We start from the raw sequence: 26,267 nt of genomic DNA on the forward strand, positions 1-26,267 counted from the left end.
CGACAGCAACCTACAAACATAATAAATCTCTTTCTCAACAATCAAACCAAATACAATATTCCAAACTCACCAGGATCCCTATAAAAAAAATCATTTTCATATCCACTCCACAAACATCTGTGGTATAAATTCCAACATAAATGACATTCATCCACTTACAGACATCCAAACCTGACCACCTTCTCTATTAACAGAAATCCAAATTACAGCTACGTCAACAACAGTTCACCTTCAATGCCCAAATTATACTCTTCATGATTCATTTTGCCTCAAAGGTGGCACCTGTGCCGTTGTACATTCTGACATTGCCCACCAGAGAATGCCAAATTTAGAATCCCCTATTTGTGATCCTCTGGCTGAAAGTTTTCTTGCCCCACTTAGTAATATTTATCTGTTGCAGTTACTGATCTTCAGACTCTGAAAACCACAAAGACCTCTTCACCTTCCTCTCCATGAAACTTGACCATCTACAATCCAGCTACCCAGACAGTAAAGTCATCATCCTAGGTGACCTGAATGTCCACAATTCCAAGTGGCTTCCCTTCTCTAACACTACAGATCAAGCTAGATGAGATTTGGAATTTTTTGCTGTAAAAATGCTGTAAGCAATGATCTAATGCAGCTACCTACCCGAATTTCAGATAATCCCCTCCACTCTCCCAATACTCTTGATCTTTTTTTTTTTAAACTGGTCTCTTTCCAGACACTCTGTACAAGTACATCTCCTCTCATTAACTCTGACCACACCCAACCTCATTTCCTCTGGCACTGTAAAGGTACAAAGTGGAATGATCTCTGGAAACGCTACTCTTTCTTTCCCATGGTGTGATTATTGTTTCCACTCTTCCAATCCAGACATGTGCACTGAGCAAGTCACAGAAATCATCCTTGGTGGCATGAAGGCATTCATCTCTGATTCGATCCACTTTCCAAGCCCTGGTTCAATAAAAGATGTATGAAAGCAGTCAAAGAAAAACTCAGCTTACCACAGGTGGCCTGCATGAAGAATCCAAGCTTCACACTCAGCCTATGTGGAGGCATGCAATAACTGTAAATCAGCTATCAGAAAATCCAAATCCAACTTCATAAAAGCCACTAGCAGAAAACTTGTCTCTTGCCTAAACAGTAGCAATGCCTTTTGTTCCCTTGCGTAAGCCATTAGATGCAACTTCTGCACACCTGCAGTCTTACCTCTTTCCCACCAATATGGTACCACTGTTACAGCACCCTAAGATAAAAATAACCTTCTAGCATCATTATTTTCCTCTGACCCCTGCACAGATGATAAAGGCAAATCACCTCCTTCCATACCAGCAACTGAGCACCATATGCTTTCTGGCAGAGAGACAAGAAGAAGAAGAAACAACCTGAACACTACAAAGTCATCTGGTCCTGATGGCATCTCTCCTGTTGTACTTAATCATTGTGCTCCATAGCTAACAAGCTAACACCTGTCCTTTATTGTCTCTTCAATCTTCTATACTCAGTTGGGATCTATCCCATTTCATGGAAACTAACATACATCCAACCCATTCCAAAAAAAAAAAAAGGGAGACAAAAGCCTACTGTCTAACTACCTACCAATTTCCATCACCTCAATCCTCTCCAGAATAATGGAGAAAGTTATCATTTTTCAATTTCTTCACTAACTAGAAGCTCACCAGTATGGATTCCACCAGTCCAAAATCTACGGAAAATATCTTAGCCTACATCAGTTGCCACTAAACATGTACCACTGAAAGATTCGGAGAAATGTGTGCTGTCACCCTTGACATTTCCATTGCTTTTGATTATGTTAGTCATCAAGGCCTGCTTTGCAAACTGCCTTCCTTCAGTCTACCTACCACCCTCTGTAACTGGACAGCCAGCTTTTTCTCTGGTCATTCACTGCATGTCATGGTGGACAGCAGCACCCTCTCTGTAAACTTTGCCATCGGTGCAGGAATACCTCAGGGCTCTGTTCCATCCATAGCTCACTCTACTCATCCTACATTCCTTTGACAAACTATGTAGTTCCCAGACATACCTTACATCAAGATCATTTGCAACCAGTGTCTTAAATAATGACCTCCATACCTTACCTCAGTGGGGCAAGGATAACCTAGTCACCTTCAATGCTGCCAAAATGCAATCCTGTCTTTCCTCTCGCAAAAGGGATCTCAGCTCACCTTACTCATCTCAGTAATACACATATCACCAGACAGGATGAACTCTCTCTGCTCAGATTGACATTTGCCTCAAACCTCTCCTGGCACAAACATATCACATCAATAGCTTCCTCAGCTTCTAAAAAAACTAGGCATTCATTTTCTGCTCAAGAAGCTATTTTATACCCACCCAACTACTAACTATATATAAATTCCTAATCTGCCCATCCTTAGAATACTGTACACACATTTGGGGTGGGGGGGGTGCTAACACCTCCTTAAAAATTCTTGATGCTGTCAAGAGGAAAGCAATTCGGCTCATAGATGACCCTTCCCTCACAGTCTCACTTCACTGAAAATCTTCTGCAGGTACTTCCATGGTCACTGCTCCAATGAATTGGCAAACATCATTCCTCCACCTGCTGTTAGGCCTGTTAAAATAAGTGAAGAATTTATGGAGACACAACACACGTGTTAGAATAATTACTTTACTTATCATTAAGAAAGTAACATTCGACATTTCAACCGCTCTGACATTGCCCATTGAGTATCTGTATTGAGTCATCATCAGGAAAACTGATGACGAGGAATAAATATGTACAGAATAAAAGCTACCTGACACTACACAAAAGAAAGATGTTCATTAATCATTTACCTAGCCTGACTTCTGGTGGAGGAAAAAAAGAAAAGAATACATTAAACAATTTCTAAAGTCCTCTTCTATTAAGATTTTCTTCTGTTTGGGTTTGTTCTGGCTGTTACATGTTAAAGATGGGGTCCTCCAAATTCTTGGAATATTAATCCATCATTCTTATTCAGATTTGGATGATGTTTCACCATTTCACAGGCTTCTTTGAATTTTCTTTCAAACCAGGTTTATTTTGAAACAGTAAAATTATCAAAATTAATAACAAGATCAAAACATTTAACCGTATCTGAAAGAAAATATTGCTTGAGTAATTCAGTATTGTCTGATAAAGAAAAGTCAGTAAGAAGTGAGGCTATAAGTTAATTACAATATCAGAAGGACTCGAACTAAGATTGTGAATTTTGTTTCCGTTCAGAATCTTCTTAATGTAAAAGGAGGAGGAGTTCCCTAGGAAAATTGAAAAGTTTTGTATTTTCTGCTTTATTTTCTATTATATTAGAAAATAGAAAGTAAATTTGACAAATACTTAAATAGTTCATAAGTGGAAAAATACCTAGTGGATCTTGGAACAACCATATAACCTTCAGGGATGTGTATTAGTGTTATAAGAGGGACAACCACCTAAAAATTTCTGAAATGCACTTTCTGCTTTCACAAGAAAGTTCCCCTGTCATATTAAGAACACTCAACTTTAGAACCGAAATTTGTGATCTTTGTTGGAACCATTCTGATGTTATGATTAGCTTAGATGTTGTGTCACTCTTCGCTAACATTCTTTTATTAGATACCATTGAATTGCTCAAGAGAATTTCCTTCTGATATTTTTAATTCTTGATTGTGTTATTCAACCTGGAAGTTCTACGGATGACCTACTACATAAAGAAATGCATTACATCAAATTAACCTTCATGACAAATAGATTCAATGAAGCCTTTATTAACAAAGCTTTCAGCAGCTATACAATTCTTACATCTAATACCCAAGAAGAAATTACTTGTACCACTTCCCTATGTTCAAGTTATATCTGAACATATTGCAAGAATGTTAAGGCATCTCAACATCTATGTGGCAGTTCATCCTGTCAGAACATGCCATCTCTATTAAGCGAAGAGTCCAGTTGAATAAGACAAAAATCCTACTTAAGAGCAGACTACTTATGGAATATCTTTATAAAAAAAAATTGAGAAACATTATTCCATTGTCCAAACTTGAAGAGATCTGATGGCCTGCATTTATCTTCCTTATGGGAACTTTTTGTGCTACTTACTCCCTTATAGGAGTGAGTGGCACATCCATTTTCCAACCATCAGGTTGTGGGACTCAAATTAGGGTTCATACAAAAACCAACTTTTGAAAAAACTGGTTTTCGAATTTAGTATTTCCAAAAACCTGTTAAACCAGTTTTCGAATTTTTACAAAAAAAAAAAAAAATATATATATATATATATATACATACACAGGGTGTTCGGGATAAATTTGACAGTTTCGTAAGGAAAAAGAAAATCTTCTTTGTATCTATTAAATTTAATGAATTGACAAAAAAACATTACAGGCAGAGTTAATTACAATACTATCAACAAGATTTACTCAAAATAACCACCATTAGCATCGATCACAGCTTCAATTCTGCTTCGGAACCTCGAACAAGCTGATGCTACAGTCTCCCTGGGAAGGGCCGCAAAAACTGTTTTAATTTTATCCATTAACTGGGCTTTTGTATTACTGGAAGTGCGATTGGTGTCTTTTTCAACTGCGCCCCATACAAAATAATCCATGGGGTTAAGGTCTGGGGAGTTTGGAGGCCAAACATTTGGACTGGTGAAGTCGTAGAAATTTTCAGACAACCATTTTTGACTTTTCCCAGAGGTGTGGCAAGGGGCCGAATCCTGCTGCCATACATACGGCCTACCATTGGCTACCCTTGTTATCCAGGGCTTGACTACAGTTAGCAACTCCACGAACAAAGCCCGAATTCCAATGCCAGGGTTCTTCCACACCTGTTCCTGCAGATTTGCGAGGAATTCTGCTGTACGAACGCAATCAGATCGTCTGCTAGGGATCTTTCTTCTTGCTACATCCTCGTAGTCACCATTGCAAGTCTCTAGTTCATGCCTGATTGTTTTTACTGTATTCAGGGAGCATTGGGCAGCAGTCGTAATATCCTTATTTTGATGGCGGGCACGAATCATCATGATACAAGTTATTCTCTTCCATGATTCAGGTGGGTTCCAGCTATCCATCCTTTCTGACATCTTGTATATGAATGAAGAAGGGTCCAAACTTTTAAATGAAGAGAAGTGTGTGTTAATACATGTAACTTACGGAAAAATATAATTAATTATAAATATGTCAAATTTATCCCGAACACCCTGTATATATATATCTTTTTTAAATATATATATATATATATATATATATAGTCGATTCCACTTAAATGGGACACATTGGAACTAATCCATTTTGGCCCAATTAAGTGGCTGCCCCAATTAAATAATAATAAATTCTAAAATAAAATATGTAATATGCAGGTAAATGAATAAGTAGGTAAAAATAATAATAATTAGGTACCTATTTTAATGGTTTATTAAAAATACAGAAAATATTTGTACTATAAATTGTGCAGAAAAAATAATGCATACATGATAATTTTTACAATTTCAAATTTTAATTCTGCAAAAATGCATCAAGTGTAGTCTGTCTTTTGCTTTTGAAATTTTGCAATTCTACAAAATCAGCACAGATATTCGGTGTGGATGTAGAGCTTCCTTAATTACCTTCCTGCATAAAATAATGCTAACCCAACTATAAATTTTTTGGCCTCACAATTAGTTACAAGCACTGGTGGGTCTTCATCATTGCATTCTTCGTCAAATTTTTGACGTTTGGATTTAATGACTTTAACAATTGCATCTTCAAAGTTTTCATTTTCATCGTAATAAATTTTCATCTATTGTTGAAAATTCTTCATTATTAATGATAGGAGCTTGCAGTATGTCTTCATTTTCATCACTACTCAAAATTTCAAGAACCTCCAAAGGTTTTAAATCGCAAACAGCAAAGCAGTTTTGTATTGTGCTGCTTTTTTTAAAGCTCGCCAACTGTCAAAGACAAACTGTATTGCTTGCAAAATGGAAATTTTTGCCCTGATCTCTCTCTGGCTGTTGATGAACTTGTTATTAGGTTTTCATCAGTGGATTCCAGTATGTAATTAACCAATTTTCCTCGATACAACGTCTTTAAATTTTTAAAGACGTTGTATCGGTTGCACTAAGGATGTTGTATTAGGAGGAAGAAATTCCAGCCTTATATTTTTTAGATTATCTAAATGAGGATGTGCAGCACAATTATCGAGAAGTAACAAAATTTTCCTCTGCTTACATTGTAATTCTACCCCAACTCGTAAGCCAATTCCGAAAAATTTCAGAAGTCATCCACGTATTACTATTGGCATGGTACTCTACTGGTAAACTCTCTATTCTTAACCCCTTAAAGCATCGAGGCTTAGCATTTTTTCCTACGATTAGTAGTTTTTATTTGTCTGTACCCGACATATTTGCACAGCATAACACAGTCATGCGGTCCATTGCCCTTATGATAATAGAGGCCAGTTTCATCAGCATTGTAAATATCATCTGAACAGAAATTCTCTAAAAAGTAAGGATTTTAGTATTTTGCCATTGTTCAGCGCTTACATTGTTGGCACTGCCCTTTTCGCCGTGCGCTTTTTTAAATTTGATATTGTGTCTCGCTTTCCATCGAGACAACCAACCAGCAGTTGCTTTAAAATCGTTGTGGTCCAGCTTTTTAGCGATCTCCTCTGATTCGCCTTCAACACTGGGCCGCTGATATTCACGCCTCGCCTCCTAACTATAGAAAACCATTGATCTAATGCTTCTTCGACTTCTGGATCCTTTCCATCACGCTTTCTTTTGGATGTTCCTGGAATTTCTTTCACTCCTCACACAGTTGATTTTCTTGTTGTAGGAGACGCGCTATGGTAGATTTTGGTACACCAGTTATATCAGCAAGTCACAATGGCTTGTATTTAATGGCTGGCTTTTAATTTTATCCAGCAAAGCAATTTTACTTGAAAGTGTAAAATCATTTCTTGGCATCTTGGCAAAGATTTAAAAATTTTAAATAAAATTGACACAATAAATCGATATCGCTAGGTACAGTATATAGTAAGGGTAGATTCTTAAGCAAAGACGCCTACTTGCCAGACGCACGACGAAAGATAACTGATTCACATCATGCTAGTGTTGCCAAATATTAGTGTACGTAGTGTTGCCATATTTTCGAAAAATCCATAAAATATATCAAAAATTGCTAAATTCCTTTTCAGCTACTGTCCCAATTAAATGTTTAAATTATGTATTAATATGTTGGTTTTGTTTCCGTTCTTTGAGATTTGACCTAAAAAAAGCAGCTGCCCCAATTATAACCGGTGGCCAAATTAAACGGAATCGATTCTCTCTCTCTTTCTCTCTCTCTCTCTGTATATATATATATATACACACACACACACACATATATATACATAATTAAAACAGTAAAAGAAATATTTATACTTATTTTAAAATTTTTCAGTTTATTCAATATTTATGGAACTAGAAAAATATAACAAAATAAAATATACTCAATACAAAACCAAATAAAATAAATAACTAAAATCCATACAAAATATAAATTATAAATTTTTATTTCATTTAGTATATTTCTTCAGGAAAAACATAAAATGTCCACTGGACGATTACTTAATCTTGTTCTTATTCTAGATACAAAATTGCCTGAAATAGAAAATACTCTCTCACTGGCTACTGAACTTGGTTTTATCATTTTCAGGCCATCAAATAATAAATTTAAATTCTTTGTTCTTTTATTGGTTGTCTCAAGTACTGAAAATTCGGCCTTCAGTGTCTTCGAATTTGATATTATTTCTTCAGGTTCCTCAAGAAACCTATGAATTAATTTTTTCATTGCTTCTTTTAGAACATTGCCCTGATTAGTAGTTTCTCCATCTCCGATATATTCATCATTGGAATCTGTTTTCATACAAGAATTTGGATATGTTCTAGACAATATTTTTCCAGATAACTTAATAATATTGAGTTTTGAAGCTAGTGAAAATACACTAGATTTCTTTATTGAAATGTTTTGTGGATTTTGCAAATATAGCAGAAGGGTTACCAATCCAACTTGTCTTCTTACTTGAATTTGTACTTCTAAAGTATTTAATAATTTGGAACTAATTTCATTCTTTAAATTTTTTAGTTGATTTAACAGAAATTCAAATATGCCTTCACTTGTTAATAAATTGGCATCTCGTCACCCTAAGACCTCAACTGCTAGACATACTAGTCCCAACACTTTAAGAAGCTCCATGATTTTAGGATATTGAGCTTCGCTAAATCATGGTCTCTAAACTATTCCATCTCATTTGTCAGTCAAGAATCAGGCTTAATTCATTTCCTTTTTCTTGTTTTGCATAATTCTGAAGGATGCTATCTCTTATGGGAGATTTTCTAAAGCAAATTGCAAATTTTTCATCATCATCATCAAATTCCTGCCATGTACCCTCAAGGGGTGTACAGGATATGATAGTACTACATGAAAAAAATTACATCATTATTAATTTCCTATCTACAATTTTCCTCCAAATCAGTCTGTTACTTGTCAACACTCCAATATTATCAGCTCTTATATTTCTATCGTCTAAAGCAATTTGTACCGTATCAATCCACCTATATCTTGGTCTTCCTCTCGGTCGTTTTCCTGCCAACCTGGCAGAGAACACTTGTTTTGCTAATCTTTCCTCGCCCATTCTGTTTAAGTGACCATACCACCTGAGATTAGCTCTGCTAACGCATTCCTGGATGCTGACAATGTCAAGTTCTTTCCTAATATCCTCGTTTTTAATATGATACTGCCATTGATGCCACCTGTACACGCCTATAATCTTTCTCAGGACTCTCATATCTGAAGTCTCTAGTCTTTGGTCAAGTGTTTTACTTCTGACCCAGCTCTCAGATCCATAAGTTAAAACTGGTTTGAACACTGTCTTGTATACAGCTAATTTAGTGTTGCAACTAATTTCTCTCTTATTCCATATGAATTTATTCAATTGACTTCCCACCCTACCAGCTTTGCTGATTCTGTTGTCTATTTCTATATTTAATTTACCATCTTCAGTAAAAATCGTACCTAAATAGCTGAAATGTTTTACTTGTTCCACAGGTTCTCCATTCACAACACAGTTGACATTTTCAATGATTTTGCCTATTTTCATTGTCTTTGTCTTTTTATTGCTGACCTTCATACCATATCTATTACAAGAGCTATTCAATTTAGTCAGAGAATCTTGCAGACTTGTAGCGGATTTATTTAGAAGTATAACATCATCCGCATAGAGCAAAGAGCTGATGTTAACATCTCCAATTTCGATATCATGTTTAATACCACTTTCCTTCATAATGTGATCCATATAGATAATGAATAACAGAGGGGATAATGTACATCCTTGTCTCACACCAGATTTAACATTAAACCATCTTCCTGTACTTCGTTCAATTCTAACTGCTGACTTACAACTCAAATAAAGACTAAGTATTGCTTGATATAATGTCCCATTGACACCATATAACTGCAGCGTATTGAATAGCTTCTCTCTTGGCACCTTGTCATATGCCTTTTCCAGATCGACAAAACTTAAATACAGATCTTTGTTATATTCCCATGCTTTCTCGACAATTTGTCGTAAAGTGAAGATCTGATCCTGACAGCCTCTATTTGGCCTGAATCCAGCTTGTTCTTCACCAAGCTTTTCTTCCACAATTCTTCTCAACCGTTTCTCAAGTATACTTGCATAGATCTTGCCACGAACACTCAGTAGGGAAATACCTCTGTAATTCTCACATGCAGTTTTATTTCCCTTTTTATATATGGGTACTATGAGAGCTCTACTCCAATCATCGGGAATTCGTCCCTCTGTCCAGGCTTTCTGAACTATGCAGTGCAGCCACTGTAAGACTCTTATACCACTATACTTCAGCATTTCTGGTCGAATATCATCTACTCCTGCTGCCTTTCCACATTTCAAGCCTTTGATGGCTTTTTCTACTTCAAGTATGGATATGTATTCCTGACTACATGCCTGGTCAGTGTTTTTTACCACTGTGCTGTCATCACTGCTTGTTTCATTTAGCAGTTTTTCAAAGTAATTACTCCATATTTCAAGGATATCTTTTTCTCCTGTTTTCATGTCACCTTTATCATCTCTAATTCCTTTTATAGCACTCTTTCCTCCATTCTTAAGCTTCTTCAACAACCTCCACAATATTTTGCCACCTTCTTGATATTTATTTTCTATATTCTTGCCAAAGTCCTCCCATGACTTTTGTTGAGCTAGTTTTACACAGTGTTTAGCATTCTTGCATTTGTCTCTATATTCTCTAAGAGCACAAGCTGACTTATTTGACAGGAACTTTTGGTATGCTTTCTTCTTTTCCTTCACTGCCTCTTTAACCTCCTGTGTCCACCAGGGAGTTCTGATTTTTTTATCCTTACAAACAACCTCACCACATGCCTCTCTGGCAGAATCAATCAATGTTTTCTTCAGAGTTTGCCAATGAATCTCCAAGGTTTGATTCCTGTTCTCAAACTCTTTCATTTTTCCTTCAATAATCTTTGTGTATTTTAGTCTACAGCTCACATCTGAGAGCTGCTCAACTTTTATTCGCTTTAAAACTTTCTTACATGTTATTCTTTTCAATATGAAATTCAATTTTATCCTGCTCAAGACTAATTAGTGATCACTTCCAATTTCAAATCCTCTGTACACTCTGGTGTCCTGCACCAGGGTGAAAACATCACTATCAACAATAACATAGTCAATGAGACTTTTCTTATTCCTAGCCTCTTCTCTCCATGTGAATTTGTGCACATTTTTATGTTGGAACATGGTGTTAGTAATAACCAGTCCATGTCCTGAGCAGAAATCCAACAGATATTTGCCATTATTATTAGCTTTGCTCTTTTTTCCAAATTTTCCCAAAATATTTTTGTATGTCTCACAATCATTTCCTACTATGCTATTTAGATCCCCAACAAGGACCAACTTTTCCTTTTTCATTGTGTCAGTTGCTTTTTCTAAAGCCTCAAAAAATTCCTCCACTTCTACCTTAGTAGAACCTTCTGTGGGACCATAGGCACAAATAAGTGTCATTGTCCAGTTCCCCATTCTCATATTTGCCCACATTACTCTACTTGAGACTGACTGCCATTCAAGAAGATTAGCCTCGTATTTTGTGTTGAATACTATGGCTACTCCTTCTTTTCCTTGATTGTCATTGCCTGAATATAACATTTTGTATTTATTGCTCAGAAAGATCTCACCAGTTTTGGTCTTTTTTGTTTCAGTCACCCCTATTATGTCGATCTGGTACTTATCTAATTCTTCAGCTAGCTCCATTTCTTTGCCATTCAGGCTTCTTACGTTGATAGTACCGATCTTTAACTCTGGTGATGTTGAGTTGGGGTTTATTTTCAGATTTGTTCCAGTAGCTGACTTTTCGCTGTTCGCCCTGGTTCCCTGGCGAAAACAACGGGGGCCTTGTTTAACCGGGCGACGCCCCAGCCGGCATGAAATTTTGTCATGTTGTACCATCATTCTATATTTTGGTTTAACCAATAAGAATACAATTTGGTCGGCTAAATCCCAAATTGCCAGCCCATCCTCGTCCGTTCAGTATCCAAGTAGATACCCAACAGGGTGCACCACTAGAAGGTGAGGATTGGACATTAGGTCAGAAGCCCTGGTTGGTTCTCCGCATTCCTTTAAAGGCTATGTGGAGGTGTCCTCTCAGTTATACAGCTTTGACCCTTAAGCACCCCTAATTTGGGAAATTGATTGATTGCAATTGGAATCCACAGTCGTTATCTAGATCAAGAGAATTTAAAAAATCCTTGCCGTAGTCATCGTCACACTCTACGTCATCTTCCGATTCCTCACTTGTAACAAGTACGTCGGTTTCGGCATTTTCTTTATTTTTATATAACACATCAGTAACAGCTAAGTGTATGTCATGTGAATAGCATAGTTGATTAATTATAGGTGATAATTGGACAAAAAATTTTTCATAACAGTTTTAACAATATGCTAAATCATCTTGTTTTAGCAATATGCTAGCCTTTTATGATAAAGTTACAAGAACATTAGGGAAAGGCATATACTGCAATTTCCTAGACTTAGCAAAGGCATATGACAGAGGGTGCCACATGATAAGCTGATATTCAAGTTGCACCACATGGGTCTGGATGTCAGATTGGTCAACTGGATTCAGGATTGGCTGTCTGATAGGTATCTGAGAGTTGTGTATGGTGGAGCAATATCAAAGAGGCAGAAGGTTACAAGTGGGGTTCCACAGGGCTCAGTACTGGGACCTATATTGTTTAACCTTTATATCAATGACATTGTCTGCGGATTGCAAGGGAATATTCAGTTGTTTGCAGATGATTCAAAGCTGGGAAGGGTTATTAGTAATAGTGCAGATGTGGTAGCCCTGCAAGAGGATTTTAATAAGCTAGATAGATGGGCAAATGAATGGGGGGATGTCAGTTTAATGCAGCAAAATGTAAGGTCTTGAGGTTTGAGATGCTGCATACTCTATGGGAGGAGTTAAACTGGAGGAAGTACGGGAGACAAGAGATCTGGGGTTGATGATTGATAGAAACCCGAAATTTAGGGGACATATTGCAAAGTTAGTGAAGGTAACACAGAGGATTGCTGCAATAATGAGAAGGACACTGACCTGCAGAGATAAAATGGTTATCATTCCGTTGTATAAGACTCTGATCAGACCACACTTAGACTATTGTTCTCATTCTGGTCCCCAGAATTTGAAGGGGATAAATTAACTGTGGAAAGGGTACAAAGGCAGATAACAAAGATGGTGTCAGGCCTGTACAATGTTAGTTATGAGGATCGGTTGAGGGAGTGTGGACTGCAGAGTTTGGTGGATAGAAGAAGGAGAGGTAATATGATTGAGACTTTTAAACTGTTGAGAGATGGTTACAGGGTTGACACTGGGGAGTTCTTTCGCTTGGTTGAACAACAGGAAGGAGTGATGACAAGGGGCCATCCCCGGAAGTTACGAAAGGAAACTGTGAGAAAGAGGGTGAGGAGTGGTTTCTTTCCGTGGAGGGTGGTTGAACCATGGAATGCATTGCCTGATGGAGTGGTGAGAGCGAGAATGGTCAATACGTTTAAGGAGTGGTATGATAGACTTTGTGTTTCCTAGGAGGGACCTCCCTCGATGAGTCTTGATAGACTTGTGTTTCTTAGAAAGGACCTCCCACAATGCGTCTTTTGATTCCATGGAGGCCTGAATAATAATAATAATATTAACATCGACACCATCATTTGTCACTGCAACTATGTCAGTTGCTAGATTCAAGGTTAAAAATTTGGTGCCTCTCAGAAACTAATTCTAATGTTTCCTTAGCATCACAAGAACTATCTATTTGAACTAAGTCCAAATTAAAATCTTCTGCAAAATGGTGTATGTTGATATTCAAATATCTGTGAATTCTTTTGCTAGTCCACTCATCTAAAGTTATAGAAAATTTTTTCCCATTCTTCTTAATATCCAATTCATTTATAGTTTGATGTTGGCATTGTCATAAAATGTATGAATGAGATCCATTACTTGAGAGTTGTTTTTTGGTAATGAATAGTATGCAGGACTAAACTGGTCTGGTCTGGTGGGGTGCACATGAGCAACATAGCTGATGTCATTGGTCAGTCTGTGTGCTGTGGCTGCCACATAGAATAGCATAATAGAATGTGTTTGTGGATTTGCATGTCAAACATTCACCTGACTCATGAAGATTAGATTTACTACCATATGCCCATGATGATTTTAAGTCAAAACGTTAACGTTTTTAATTAAATAATTAATTTTTACATATTAATTCTAGTATGCAAAACTAGTTTTATAAATTTAAAAAACGGTTTTTAAACCCGGTTTTTAAAAACCAACAAATCCTAGTTCAAATCCCACCATGGGCATGGATGTTTATATAAAAGCCTGCTCTGCACTAGTTTGTATAGTTCCTTAAGAAGTCTTGTCTTTAAAAAAAAATATAATCATTATTATTAACTTTGCTAAAGCTGTAGTGGCTCCTTTTTTTTTCATATCTTTGTTAATTATATGTTGTTCCATTTTTCAGTTGTACCAAAGATGTCTTAAATACAACTGCAAAAATCGCTTTATTATAGATTTTTGAAATATGCATGACCTTTTTGGTTCATGTTTTTTATTCATTTTTTTAAATAAACATGCTTAAGAAATTGGGTCAAAACCTTCCTGAATAATCCAGTTGGCAAAAGCTGCTGCTTGTTTACCACAGTGTGAGTCTGAATCCCACATAAGGCATGAAGGTTTGTGTAAGTCTGCTCTGGATGAGCTTGTATATCTCTTTGAGTTTATCGGGCTTGTCATTTTTAAAAATATAATAAAATTAAATCTCTGAAATTGAGCAGTTAAAAAATGTGAAGTCATTAATACATTCATTGGAATTTAGTTTGCTACTAAGTTTGAAAAATTAAATTGAAATTGAAAATAAGAGAGTATTTTATTTTTAGCACCCAGACAGTTGAAGCTGCTAGAGCCGAAGCTGAAAAAATCAAGATGAATGGTGGAGCTGAGGCATATGCTATAGAAGCTGTTGGAAAAGCAGAGGCAGAGAAAATGAGAATGAAAGCTGCAGCATACAAGCAGTATGGAGAAGCTGCTGTAATAAGTTTAATATTAGAAGCTTTGCCAACGGTAAAAAAAAAAAAATTAATTATAGAATACGTAATTGGTTTTTTTGTTGTTGTTTATATTTAAAAATTACAGTCTAATTAAATGGGATATTTTTGTGTAAATCAAATGAAGTTCAATTTATCTTAACACTTCAATTAAACATGCTGTGCAAACCTGTTTCAGTTTTAGTGTGTAAAGGATTGCTTAAGAGTTGAAGGCAGGTGACCAGTATGACTACATACTGCTGTTATTATGGGATGCTTCCATAATAATAATAATGTACTCATTGTGGGAGGGCCTCTGGTTTACTATTTAATCCTCCACCTCATACACACACACAACACATTTATCATCATCACAATGAGAGAGAATTGAACTCGGGTTTTTTTCAGTAGAAGGGTACAGTGTCTGTTGTTCTTCCTATTGTGCTAAGGAGGCATCCTGTATATCCTATAAGAAATGTCGAGGACTGACTTTGGCATTTGACCCAGTGACCAATCTTTCTGCACTGCAGAAATTCAAGTGGATACTTACCATTAGTAAGTATCCACTTGAATCCTAAAAAAACATAAATTGGCCAACTTTTAATAATGAACTTATCCAATCAGAATACGTTCTGTATTCACTGAGACTTCAACATGTTCATGATAGCACATTGAACATTAATGATGAATGGCTAAATAAAGCTCTTGCTGTTTTCATTAAGGAATGAAATTCATTCCTTAATGAAAACAGCAGTTCATTGGAATTCATTGAGAATGAAAAGCAGCTGTTGGAACAACCTCATCGTTCCAACGGCTATCTTATTCCATAAAAATTTATTCAGTTGACTTCCTATCGTACTAGCTTTGGAAACTCGGTTGTCTATTTTCATATTTAATTTGTCATCTTCACTAAAAATTGTGTGTAAATCACTGAAATGTTTTAGTTTTACAGATTCTCCATTTATTGCAACAGTTATTCAATTTAGTCAGAGAATTCTGCAGATGTGTACTGGATGTATTTAGAAGTGCACCCTCTGTCCAAAAAGAAACCAAAACTTTTCGAAAATAGAAGAAACTAGTGGCACCACCTGTTGTATCTTTTTGTTGTCGAAAGCAGCAGCCTTCATTAGTGTTGTGTCAACTGTTTATGACATTTGTTTCATTAAAGCTGAGTGACAGTGTGTTTTGACTAACGGTTGAAAAATGAGTTTCAAAACGGAGAGCTGCAATTGACTTTTGTGTTAAACTTGGTAAAGTTTTACCGAAATGCTTCAGAAAGCATACAGTGATGAATGGTTATCCTGTACTCAAGTTTACAAGCGGTTTAAGTGATTTCAAAGTGGTTGTGAGACACTTGAGGATGATGAAAATCCGGGCCATCCAAAAACTGGACCGAGCGAAGTTAACATCCAAAAAGTGCACGATTTCATCAAAGAAAACCCTAAATCGTGTGTGAGATTGATTGAAGATGAATTGGGGATTCCAAAATCAACTGTGCAGAATATTTTGACTAAGAGTTTGGGCCTTCATAAATTTAATTCGTGATATGTTCCCCACAAGTTGATCGACGACCAAAAAATGTATCGAATTGAATACTACAAGGACCCCATTAAAACCACTCATAAGGATTCAAACTTCCTTGAAACGATTGTTACTGGTGACAAAACATATATGAGCCGTAAAAGCCGTAAAGATACAAACGCCTGAGTGCTGAGTGGAGATCACCAGAAGGGGGGGGGGGCATCCGAAAAAAAATCGCTTCGAGAAGTCAAAAGTAAAGACAATGCTGATTTGTTTCTATAATTCCAAGGGCATTATCCACAAAGAATTCATCCGCCTGGCCTAACGGTCAATGGCGAGTTTTATCTTGAAGTTTTGAAGTGAGAATTCGTTGCGTCCAGCATGAATATCGTGATGACCGACCGTTCATCAAAACACACTGTCACTCTTGGCACAATAACTCGGCTTCTAATGAAACAAATATCATAAACAGTTGACACAAAAAAGATACAAAAGGTGGCACCACTAGTTTCTTCTTTTTGGACAGAGGGTGTATATCATCATCTGCATCAAGTAAGGAGCTAAGATCATCATCAAATTCCTGATATGTACCCTCAAGGGGAGTACAGGATATTATGATAGTACTACATGAAGAACTTACATCATTACTAACTTCCTATCAACAATTTTCCTTCAGTCAAGACTCCAACATTATCAGATCTTATATCTCTATCTTCTAAGGCACTTTTTACTGTATCAATCCGCCTATATCTTGGTCTTCCTCCTGCCAATCTGGCAGAGAACACTTGTTTTGCTAATCTTTCCTCTCCCATTCTGTTTAAGTGACCATACCACTTGAGATTAGCTCTGCTAACACATTCCTGGATGCTGACAATGTCAAGTTCTTTCCTAATATCCTTGTTTTTAATATCATATTGCCATTGATGCCATCTGTTCATGCCGCTAATCTTTCTCAGGACTTTCATATCTGTGGTCTCTAGTCTTTGGTCAAGTGTTTTATTTCTATCCCAGTGCTCAGATCCATAAGTTAAAATTGGTTTGTTTGAACACTGTCTTGTATACAGCTAATTTAGTGTTTTGACTAAACTCTCTTATTCCATATAAATTGATTCAGTTGACTTCTTACTATACAGGCTTTGTTGATTCTGTTGTCTATTTCCATATTTTAATTTACCATTTTCACTAAAAATTGTGCCTAAATAGCTGAAATGTTTTACTTGTTCTATAGGTTCTCCATTCATGATGCTTTTGATATTTTCAATGTTTCTGCCTATTTCACTTTCCTATATAATATAATCCATATAGAAAATGAATAACAGAGGGGATTATCCTTGTCTGACACCAGATTTAACTTCAAACCATCTTCCTGTACTTCAATTCTAACTGCTGACTTAGAACTCAAATAAAGACTAAGTATTGCTTGATATAATGCCTCATTAAACCATATAACCATAATTTTGAATAGCTTTTCTCTTGGCACATTGTTCTATGCCTTTTCCAGGTGTACAAATTTAAATACAGATCTTTGTTATATTCCTACGATTTCACAACTATTTCTCATAAAGTGAAAGTCTGAATGTCACAGCCTCTATTTGGGCCTGAATTCAGCTTGTTCTTCACCAAGCCTCCCTTCCACAATCCTTCTCGACTGTTTCTCAAGTATACTTGAATAAATCTTACCAGGAACACTCAGTAGGGAAATACCCCTGTAATTCTCACATTCAGTTTTATTTCCCTTTTTTGTATATGGGTACTATGAGAAGTCTAGTGCAATCTTCTGGAATTCGTCCCTCTGTCCGGGCGTTTTGAACTATGCAGTGCAGCCACTGCAAGACTTTTGTACCCCATACTTGAGCATTTCTCACCAAGCTTCCCTTCCACAATCCTTCTCGACTGTTTCTCAAGTATACTTGAATAAATCTTACCAGGAACTAAGTAGGGAAATACCTCTGTAATTCTCACAGAGTTTTATTTCCCTTTTTTGTATATGGGTACTATGAGAAGTCTAGTGCAATCCTCTGGAATTCGTGCCTCTGTCCGTGCCTTTTGAACTATGCAGTGCAGCCACTGCAAGACCTTCATACCCCATACTTCAGCATTTCTGGTCGAATATCATCTATTCCTGCTGTCTTTCTACATTTCGGGCTTTTGGTGGCTTTTTCTTCAAGTGTGGATATGTATTCCTGGTTACATTTCTCTTCCGTATTTTTTACCGCTGTGCTGTCACTGCTTGTTTCATTTAGCAATTTTTCAAAGTAATTACTCCATATATCAAGGATATCTTTTTCTCCAGTTTTCATGTTATCTTTATCATCTCTAATTCCTTTTACCACACTCGTTCCTTCGTTTCTGAGCTTTTTTCAACAGCCTCCAGAATATTTTGCCACCTTCCTGATATTTATTTTCTATGTTCTTGCCAAAATCTTCCCATGTCTTTTGTTTAGCTAGTTTGACACAGTTTTAGCTTTCTTACATTTGTCTCTCTGTATTCTCTAAGAACACAAGCAGATTTATTCTCCAGGAACTTTTAATATGCTTTCTTCTTTTCGTTGACTGCCTCTTTAATTTCCTGTTTCCACCATGGTGATCTAATTTTTCTATCCTTGCAGACTACCTCACCACATGCCTCTCTGGCTGAATCAGTCGATGTTTTCTTCAGGACTTGCCACTGAATCTTCAAGGTTCCTGTTGTCAAACTCTTTCATTTTTTCTTGAATGATTTTTGTGTATTTTAATCTGTAGTTTACATCTGAGAGCTACTCAACTTTTATTTGCTGTAAAGTTTTCTTACATGTTCTTCTTTTCAATATGAAAGTACTGATCTTGAACTCTGGTGATGTTGAGTTGGGGTGTGTTTCTGGATTCAAAAGCTGAGATTAATGTTTCTAATTTTGATATCAGGTTTAATATCACTTTCCTTCATAATGTGCACCATTATCTCACACCTAATTTAATATCAAACCATCTTCCATTACCTCCTTCAATTCTAATTGCTGACTTATAACTCAAATATAGAGGAATTATTGTTTGATATAATATCCCATATACAGTATATGACTAGTGTTTTGAACAGTTTTTCTTTCAGCACCTCATATGACTTTTCCAGATCTACAGAACTTAAATACAGATCTTTGTTATATTCCCATGATTACTTAACTATTTATCTTAAAGTGAAAATCTAATGCTGACAATCTCTATTTGGCCTGAATCCAGCTTGTTCTTCTCCAAGTTTCCCTTCTACAATTTTTTTAGTCATTTCTCAAGTACACTTGCATAAATCTTACCAGTAACATTCAATAGGGAAATTTATCTGTAATCCTCACATTAAATGTCATTTCCCTTTTTATAGATGAGTACTATGAGAGCCTACTGCAATCATATGGAATTTAACCTTCTGACCAGTCCTTCTAAATTATGCAGTGTAGCCCCCCCTGAAAATTTTCTACTCCAGCTGCATTCAGTTTTACATGGCTTTTTCTAAGTCAAGTATTGATGTATTCCTGTTGTGTGTTTTTGACTACCTTGTTGTTATTCTTTATTTCTTATAGCAGTTTTTCAAAGTAAATTACTCCAGACATTTAGGATATCTCCAGTTTTCTCGTCCCATTTGTCATCTCTGATTCTTTTCGCAGTACTCTTTCCTTCATTTCAAAGCTTTTTCAATAGCCTCCAGAATATTTTACCACCTTCCTGATATTTATTTTCTGTGTTCTTACCAAAGCATTACTTTTGATTAACTAGTTTTACATTATGGTTTGCTTTCTTACTTTTCTCTGTATTCTCTAAGAGCACAAGTTGACTTAATTGCCAGGAACTTTTGATATGCTTACTTCTTTAACTTCCTGTATTCACCATGGAGTTGTGATTTTTCTATTCTTACAGACAAGCTCACCACATCTCTCTCTCTCTCTCTCTCTCTGAATCAATCAATGTTTTCAGGATTGGCCACCGATTCTCCAAGAAAACAAGAACCGAGGTTTGCTTCTTGTTTTCAAGAATTCTTGTGGGAAAACATTGCTATTAACAATAATGTTATCAATGAGACTTCTTATTTCTTGCATCTTCTCTCCATGTGAATTTGTGCACATTTTTATGTTAGAACATGGTGTGAGTAATAACTGGTTCATGTCCTGAATAGAAATCCAGCAGGTACTTACCATTATTTGCTTTGCTGTTTTCTCTGAATTTTTTCAAAACATTTCTTTATGTCTGGTAATGATTTTTTTCTTACTGTATTGTTTAGATCTACAACAAAAACCAACTTACACAATAAATAAATTTACAAAGCCTATTGGTTTAACACTTTGTACGATTGAGGAATTATTGATCTATCTTGAAGGAGCGTAGTATTTCACAAAACTAGATTTAAATTCTGGCTACTTTCAGATTCCTTTGAAAAAATAAGACAGAAAGTACTTTGCATTTACTACTAGATGGCAGAAATACCAACTATGTAAGTTACCACGAGGCACAAGAAATTCTGCCATGTCATTTCAATCTTTAATGAATTATGTCTTGTCAGATATGTTAGGGAGTGGAGTCATCTGTTTTCAAGATGATCCTTAATTTATTCAAAGGACCTAGATTACCATTGTCAGATCCTATGGAATGTTATAAAGAAACTAGATGAAACAAATTTGTTTTTAAAAGTAATCAATAAATACCAATTTCTCTTAAAAGAAGTTGAATATTTAGGCTATAGAATCAATAAAACAGAAATTATGTCAACTCAGTCCAACACAGAAGGTATATTATCAGCTGAATCGCCAAAAAAAAAAAAAAAAAAAACCAGTTAAACAAGTTTATAGATTTACTGGTATTATGATGGTTATTATTTGGTCCTTTTCACTAAAAATTGATATATAATATTGGATTTATTGGACCATGGTTTTGATAAACATCAATACATAATCGTCAACTAGTTTTGGCAGCTGTGTCTGTCTGGCTTTATCAAGACGAGAAAGGTTATACTAATATTAAATGCAAAAACAAAAGAATGCAGTAAATACTAATATTAAATGCAAAAACAAAAGTAATGACTTAAAAAACAGTTAAACAAATTGGAGAGCACACGTGACATCAAACACATGAAGCGTGAAGTCATTGTTATTGAGTTTAATTTTTATAATTTAATTTAGTTCTGCTAAACTTAATGAATTTAATAGATTTTTAAACATGTATTTTAATATTATTCCCTGGTTTCTATTGAGGTTATTTCCTGTCCGACTACTGCAGCTTCTTTAAAGGTTCTACATCTGTAATCCTCTTCGATATATGGCATGGAGCTGTTGTCACAATCTATTGAATGGTTTGAAGTTGAGAAATGATGTGCTAACTCTGAGGTGTCTGTTCTGTTATTATTGACATCTCCGACATGTTCCTTCTTTCGGATTTCTAGGCTTCGTTAAGTTTAGCAGAACTAAATTACACGGAAAATTATAAAACGCAACTTAATAACAATGACTAAGTCTTCATGCTTTATGCGTTTGATGTCACGCATGCTCTCCAATTTGTTTGACTATTTTTTAAGTCGTTACTGCATTCTTTTGTTTTTGCATTTAATATTAGTATAACCTTTCTCGTCTTGATAAAGCCAGACAGACAGACACAGCTGGTGAAACTAGTTGACGATTATGTATAAATGTTTATCAAAACCATGGTCCAATAAATCCAATATTATATATCAATTTTAGATTTACTGGTATGTTAAATTTCTATAGGAAATTTATTCTTAACTGTTCACAGCTATTAAGATCCTTAATGTTTTTGACAAAGAATGGTGTTATATTCAGTTGGGGGGAAATACTTGACAGGTAGCATTTGACACCATAAATTGGCATTAACTAGAGCACCGGTTCTTGTTTCCCTAAATTTGGTGAAATTTTTTCTTTTTGCTGATGCTTTAAATGACTGAATTGCAGCTGTATAAGAACAAAAGGAAGTAGATGATTTTGGACCAATAGCCTGTGTCTTTTTACTAAATGCTAAGAAGATATCACTTCACAGCCACTTATGTGTCCATGTGAACAAGATCCTTGATAAAAGTTGAGAAAAACACAATAAATTATGCTTGAAAAGGAAATTTGTATGAAAAGTGGCATACTTACCTATGTAAAATCATGCCATAAGTGGCAATTAAAATCCTTGAAAATATATAGCAGATAGCATCACAGATGTGACTGTTATCAGTAATTTAAACTTTTTAAATTATTATGTGGAATGGATTGCCACCTCTGGCAATCCATTCCACTCATTCACTCTCCAAGCAAAGAACTTAGTCTACTCAGCCTTACTAACCACACTCTTAGACAACTTCCAAGTGTGATCCCTTGTTTCCCACTCCCCATGTACTGAAAATTTTCTTTAATGTTAATCTTAATCTTATAGAATCCCATACACCTTCAATCTATCCCTGTAGGGAACATTTCACAGACCTGTCACAAGCTTAGTCACTCATATTGAATCCTCTCCACCACCTCCTGGTTCCCTAGAAATGCGTGTGACCAAATCTGTGTACAGTAGTCAACATATGGTCAAATAATAACCTCATAAAGAGGGATAAAACCTCCCCATCTTTACTTGTCAATGTGTTCTTCAACATCCAAGTAATCCTCTGAGCTATTTTGTCAACTCTTTCAGTATGTCCTCTGAATTTCAAATCTCTATCCACCATCACCCTCAGATCCCTTATCTCGCCAATTTCCTGTAATATAGTACTAGCAGTATGATACGAAGTTTGTAAGAATTTCATCCCAAAGTGCATTACCCTACATTTTACAACATTAAATTGACAACCATTGTCCTTTACCCACACTGTTAATTTATTTAAGACATCCTGCAAGATATATATATATATATATATATATATATCTCACCATTATCAACTATTGCCCTCCCCGGTTTTGCATCATCAGCAAACAACTGATTACCCCCCCCCCCCCCAAATCTTCCGCTAGATATACAAATTAAAGAGCACTGTTCCTAGTACAGAGCCCTGGGACACTCAACTAGTCACTCTCATTTGCCTCTACCATACACTACCCTTTGATGTCTATCAGCCACCTCCCCTATCCACTAACCTCATATTCATTTCCATTTGCTCCAATTTATATAATAGTTTTCTATGTGGTATTCTGTCAGATGCCTTTGCAAAGTCCCGGGATAGCATAGTGTAGCCATTTCCTTTATCTGATATGTGAATAAATCAAAGCCATGCTGTCCCCTATAGAGTATCATATTCCTATCCACCATTCCTGAATTTTACTTTTAACTAACTTTTCTGATACTTTAACCACCACTCCAGAGATACTAATTGGTCTGTAATTTGCTATTTCTATCTTGGAGTCAACTTTGTGTAATGGAACTATCTTGCTCTCTTTCTGCTTCCTTGGAACCTTGACCAGACCAACTGCTGTATTCACATTGATATTTTTCAATATGCTGAGTACCTCCAGTTCATCTACCTCAATGCTCACTTCAATAACTGCATAGTCACCACCTGGTTGATATACCCTTGCAAAGTGATCACTTAGTAACTGAACTATTTCTTCTATATCTGTCACTTTCCTGCCATCAACACTGAGTTAAGTTATATTTCCATAATCATTCTTTCTCTTACTTTATATGTAGCAAAAAACTCTTTTGGATTTACTTTGACCTGCTTAGCTAATTTTCTCTCAAAATCTGATATAGCTTTCCTACCATACTTGTTACCCTTTTTGATTGTGCTTTATATTGCTCATCAGCATGCTAATCATCTTTTTTGTTTATATTCCTTCCACAATGCTTTCTTTTTTTGCAGTTCCTGCTTTATATTGCTACTCATCAACTTTTTTTTATGTTGAGTCTGTACATGAGAGGTTCGTGGATTAACCTATAGTACATTAGTACCGTATATGGATAGTAGGTTCAGAAAGGAGAAACTTGTTTACATTTGATTTAAAAGCCTGCATATTGCATTCCTTGGGAAATATATCAGGGGAAGACTTTTCCACAGTACAGCAGTAGCAGGGATGAAGAAGAAGGAAAAGAAACTTGTTCTGTGGGTTTCCAGGTATACTGTGAAAAGATGTTGGGCAATAGCTGTATGTGTTCCAATGGGCTTAGTACTGAGTGGGGAACTTAATCCCTACTCGGTTTATCCTCCTGACCCTGAGTATGCCATCTTATACTGCCTTGCTCGAACAACCTCTGACCCTCTTCCCATGCTCTAATGACATTTATTTCATGTAACTTTGTAGTTCCACATAAGCCCTTTCTTGAATGAAATTTTTACATGTTGAGCAATTCAGTCTTCTCCCAGGACAAGACTGCATGGTCACTTCTCCCGATTGGAGGTAGAGCTGCTACTGTAGTTATAGATAGATCTTCTGATGCTGTTACCAGATCCAACACTCTCAAACCCCTGATCCTCTTCATCATGTGCTATTTCAGGTAATTATCCCTTAATAACAGTATAAATTCTATTTCCATTTTGCCATGTGCCCTTTCCTCTTTCTAGTCTGTATCATTGGCCTGCACTCATTGTGCTAATCTGCCAATGCATGTCATCCACATCTTATTCTGGACCCACAGGTCTATAGCAGCAATCAACAATGTATTTTGTCCTGTTGACTTCTATCTCACACCAGACAGCCTCAAATGAACCATTTCCATCAGATCTACAATTTTTCTTTTCTTCTATTTTTGCTAGTTGAAATTCTTCAGCTTTCATTAATAATACCCCTCCTCCTGCCATATTTCCTCTATCTTGTCTGAAAATACAATATCCACTACATTCTATCCCTTAACTACAAATACATCATTCTCTGACAACCAAGTCTCACTGATGCCAATAATTTTTGCCAAGTCGAGCTGAGCAATGCCAAAAACTCTTCTTCTTTATTTCAGATACTTCAAACATTCAAGTGATATGTTTCAACATCCCCTTGGGCCCACAGTTACCCTTTCCTAATTTCATTACCTGCCTATTTGGATTCAAAATTATATATATTCAAATGATAGTGTGTGTGTGTGTGACGCATACACGCAGTAGCACATCAATTATCCAAACTGTCCCATCTTCCCAAAAACTACTTTTAGGCACTGGTTTTCATGCTGTGATATTACTCCTGCCCTTAATGCATTCTTTCCCAATTATTCATTCAAAAATACATACAGGATAGCATAAGAATCTTAATTTGAGATTATTGTAGTTAAAAAGCTGTATTAATATAAATAGACATTGTTTCTTCAAAATGTTTTGGTTACTCTTTACAAACCATTTCTTAAATCTGTTATTTTTAATGGTACTTCATATTTCAAAATACAGTAATAATAATCTTATGCTTAATAATTTAATTGTAGGTCTAATTAGACTTTGTTTAATGTCTAGACCTTGAAATGGGTATTCTCATGTTTTTTTAATTATCCAAGCTATTTGATTAACTAAACCTACCTTGATCCTAATTAGTTTGGATAATTGACATTCTACTGTGTGTGTGTGTGTGTGTTGTATGTATATATCTATACTTTAAAGAGATGATATATTATTTTAAGCAAATTTACATGGATTCCCATTTTGTGGTAAAGTACAATTTTATCATTGAAGAAGATTTTAATTTTAAAATGGTGTAGAGTGTAATAATTTGCATATTACATTTCATTTTACATAGTGTGTGAAGCCTATAAATATTATTTTAATTTTAAACATCTTAAGAAAAATCATTGGTTCTAAGAATTCTACTCTGTATATATATGTATATGTAGCCTGAAAGTGTTATTCAATTATAAATGAAATCTTGTTTTATGTGTGAAGTGGTGTTATACTAATGTTATGTTATTCTTCCTTCATTTAATGTAAATATTTTATTAACAAGTTATTTCAAAGTTTATTAAGTTTGATTAAAATAACTCTTCATTTTGGGTTAAATGTTTTTTCAGCTGTTCTGCAAACTGCTTTTTTTTTTCTCAACAGAATTTTTAATGAATTTTCCACACCTATTACTACGTATCGTTTAAGTATTCATTACAATAATCTACACACACTTTTAATTGTTAATAATTAATAATGACAGTCCCACAAGTCTTTCTTGTGTTATATAATTGATCTTAGATAATTTTTAATTGGAAAACCATCTTTCATCATTTGCTACAGACATAGTTACTGTCATGGTAACAA

General features: G+C 35.6%; 1 protein-coding gene across 2 annotated transcripts in view; it reads left to right on the forward strand.

Moving 5' to 3' along the window:
• Positions 1-26,267, forward strand: part of LOC150101747 (flotillin-2-like) — a 159,109-nt gene that overhangs the window by 116,093 nt on the left and 16,749 nt on the right. For both annotated transcript variants that reach the window (XM_090400672.1, XM_090400671.1), the window contains exon 8: positions 14,441-14,624. In XM_090400672.1, coding sequence (XP_090256798.1) covers positions 14,441-14,624 — 184 coding nt within the window. The remainder of the gene's footprint in view (positions 1-14,440; positions 14,625-26,267) is intronic.

Source organism: Typopeltis vanoorti, chromosome 11 (genome assembly GCF_054136105.1).
Source record: "Typopeltis vanoorti isolate ZY-2024b chromosome 11, IOZ_Tvanoo_1.0, whole genome shotgun sequence".
Classification (NCBI taxonomy): Eukaryota; Metazoa; Arthropoda; class Arachnida; order Uropygi; family Thelyphonidae; genus Typopeltis; species Typopeltis vanoorti.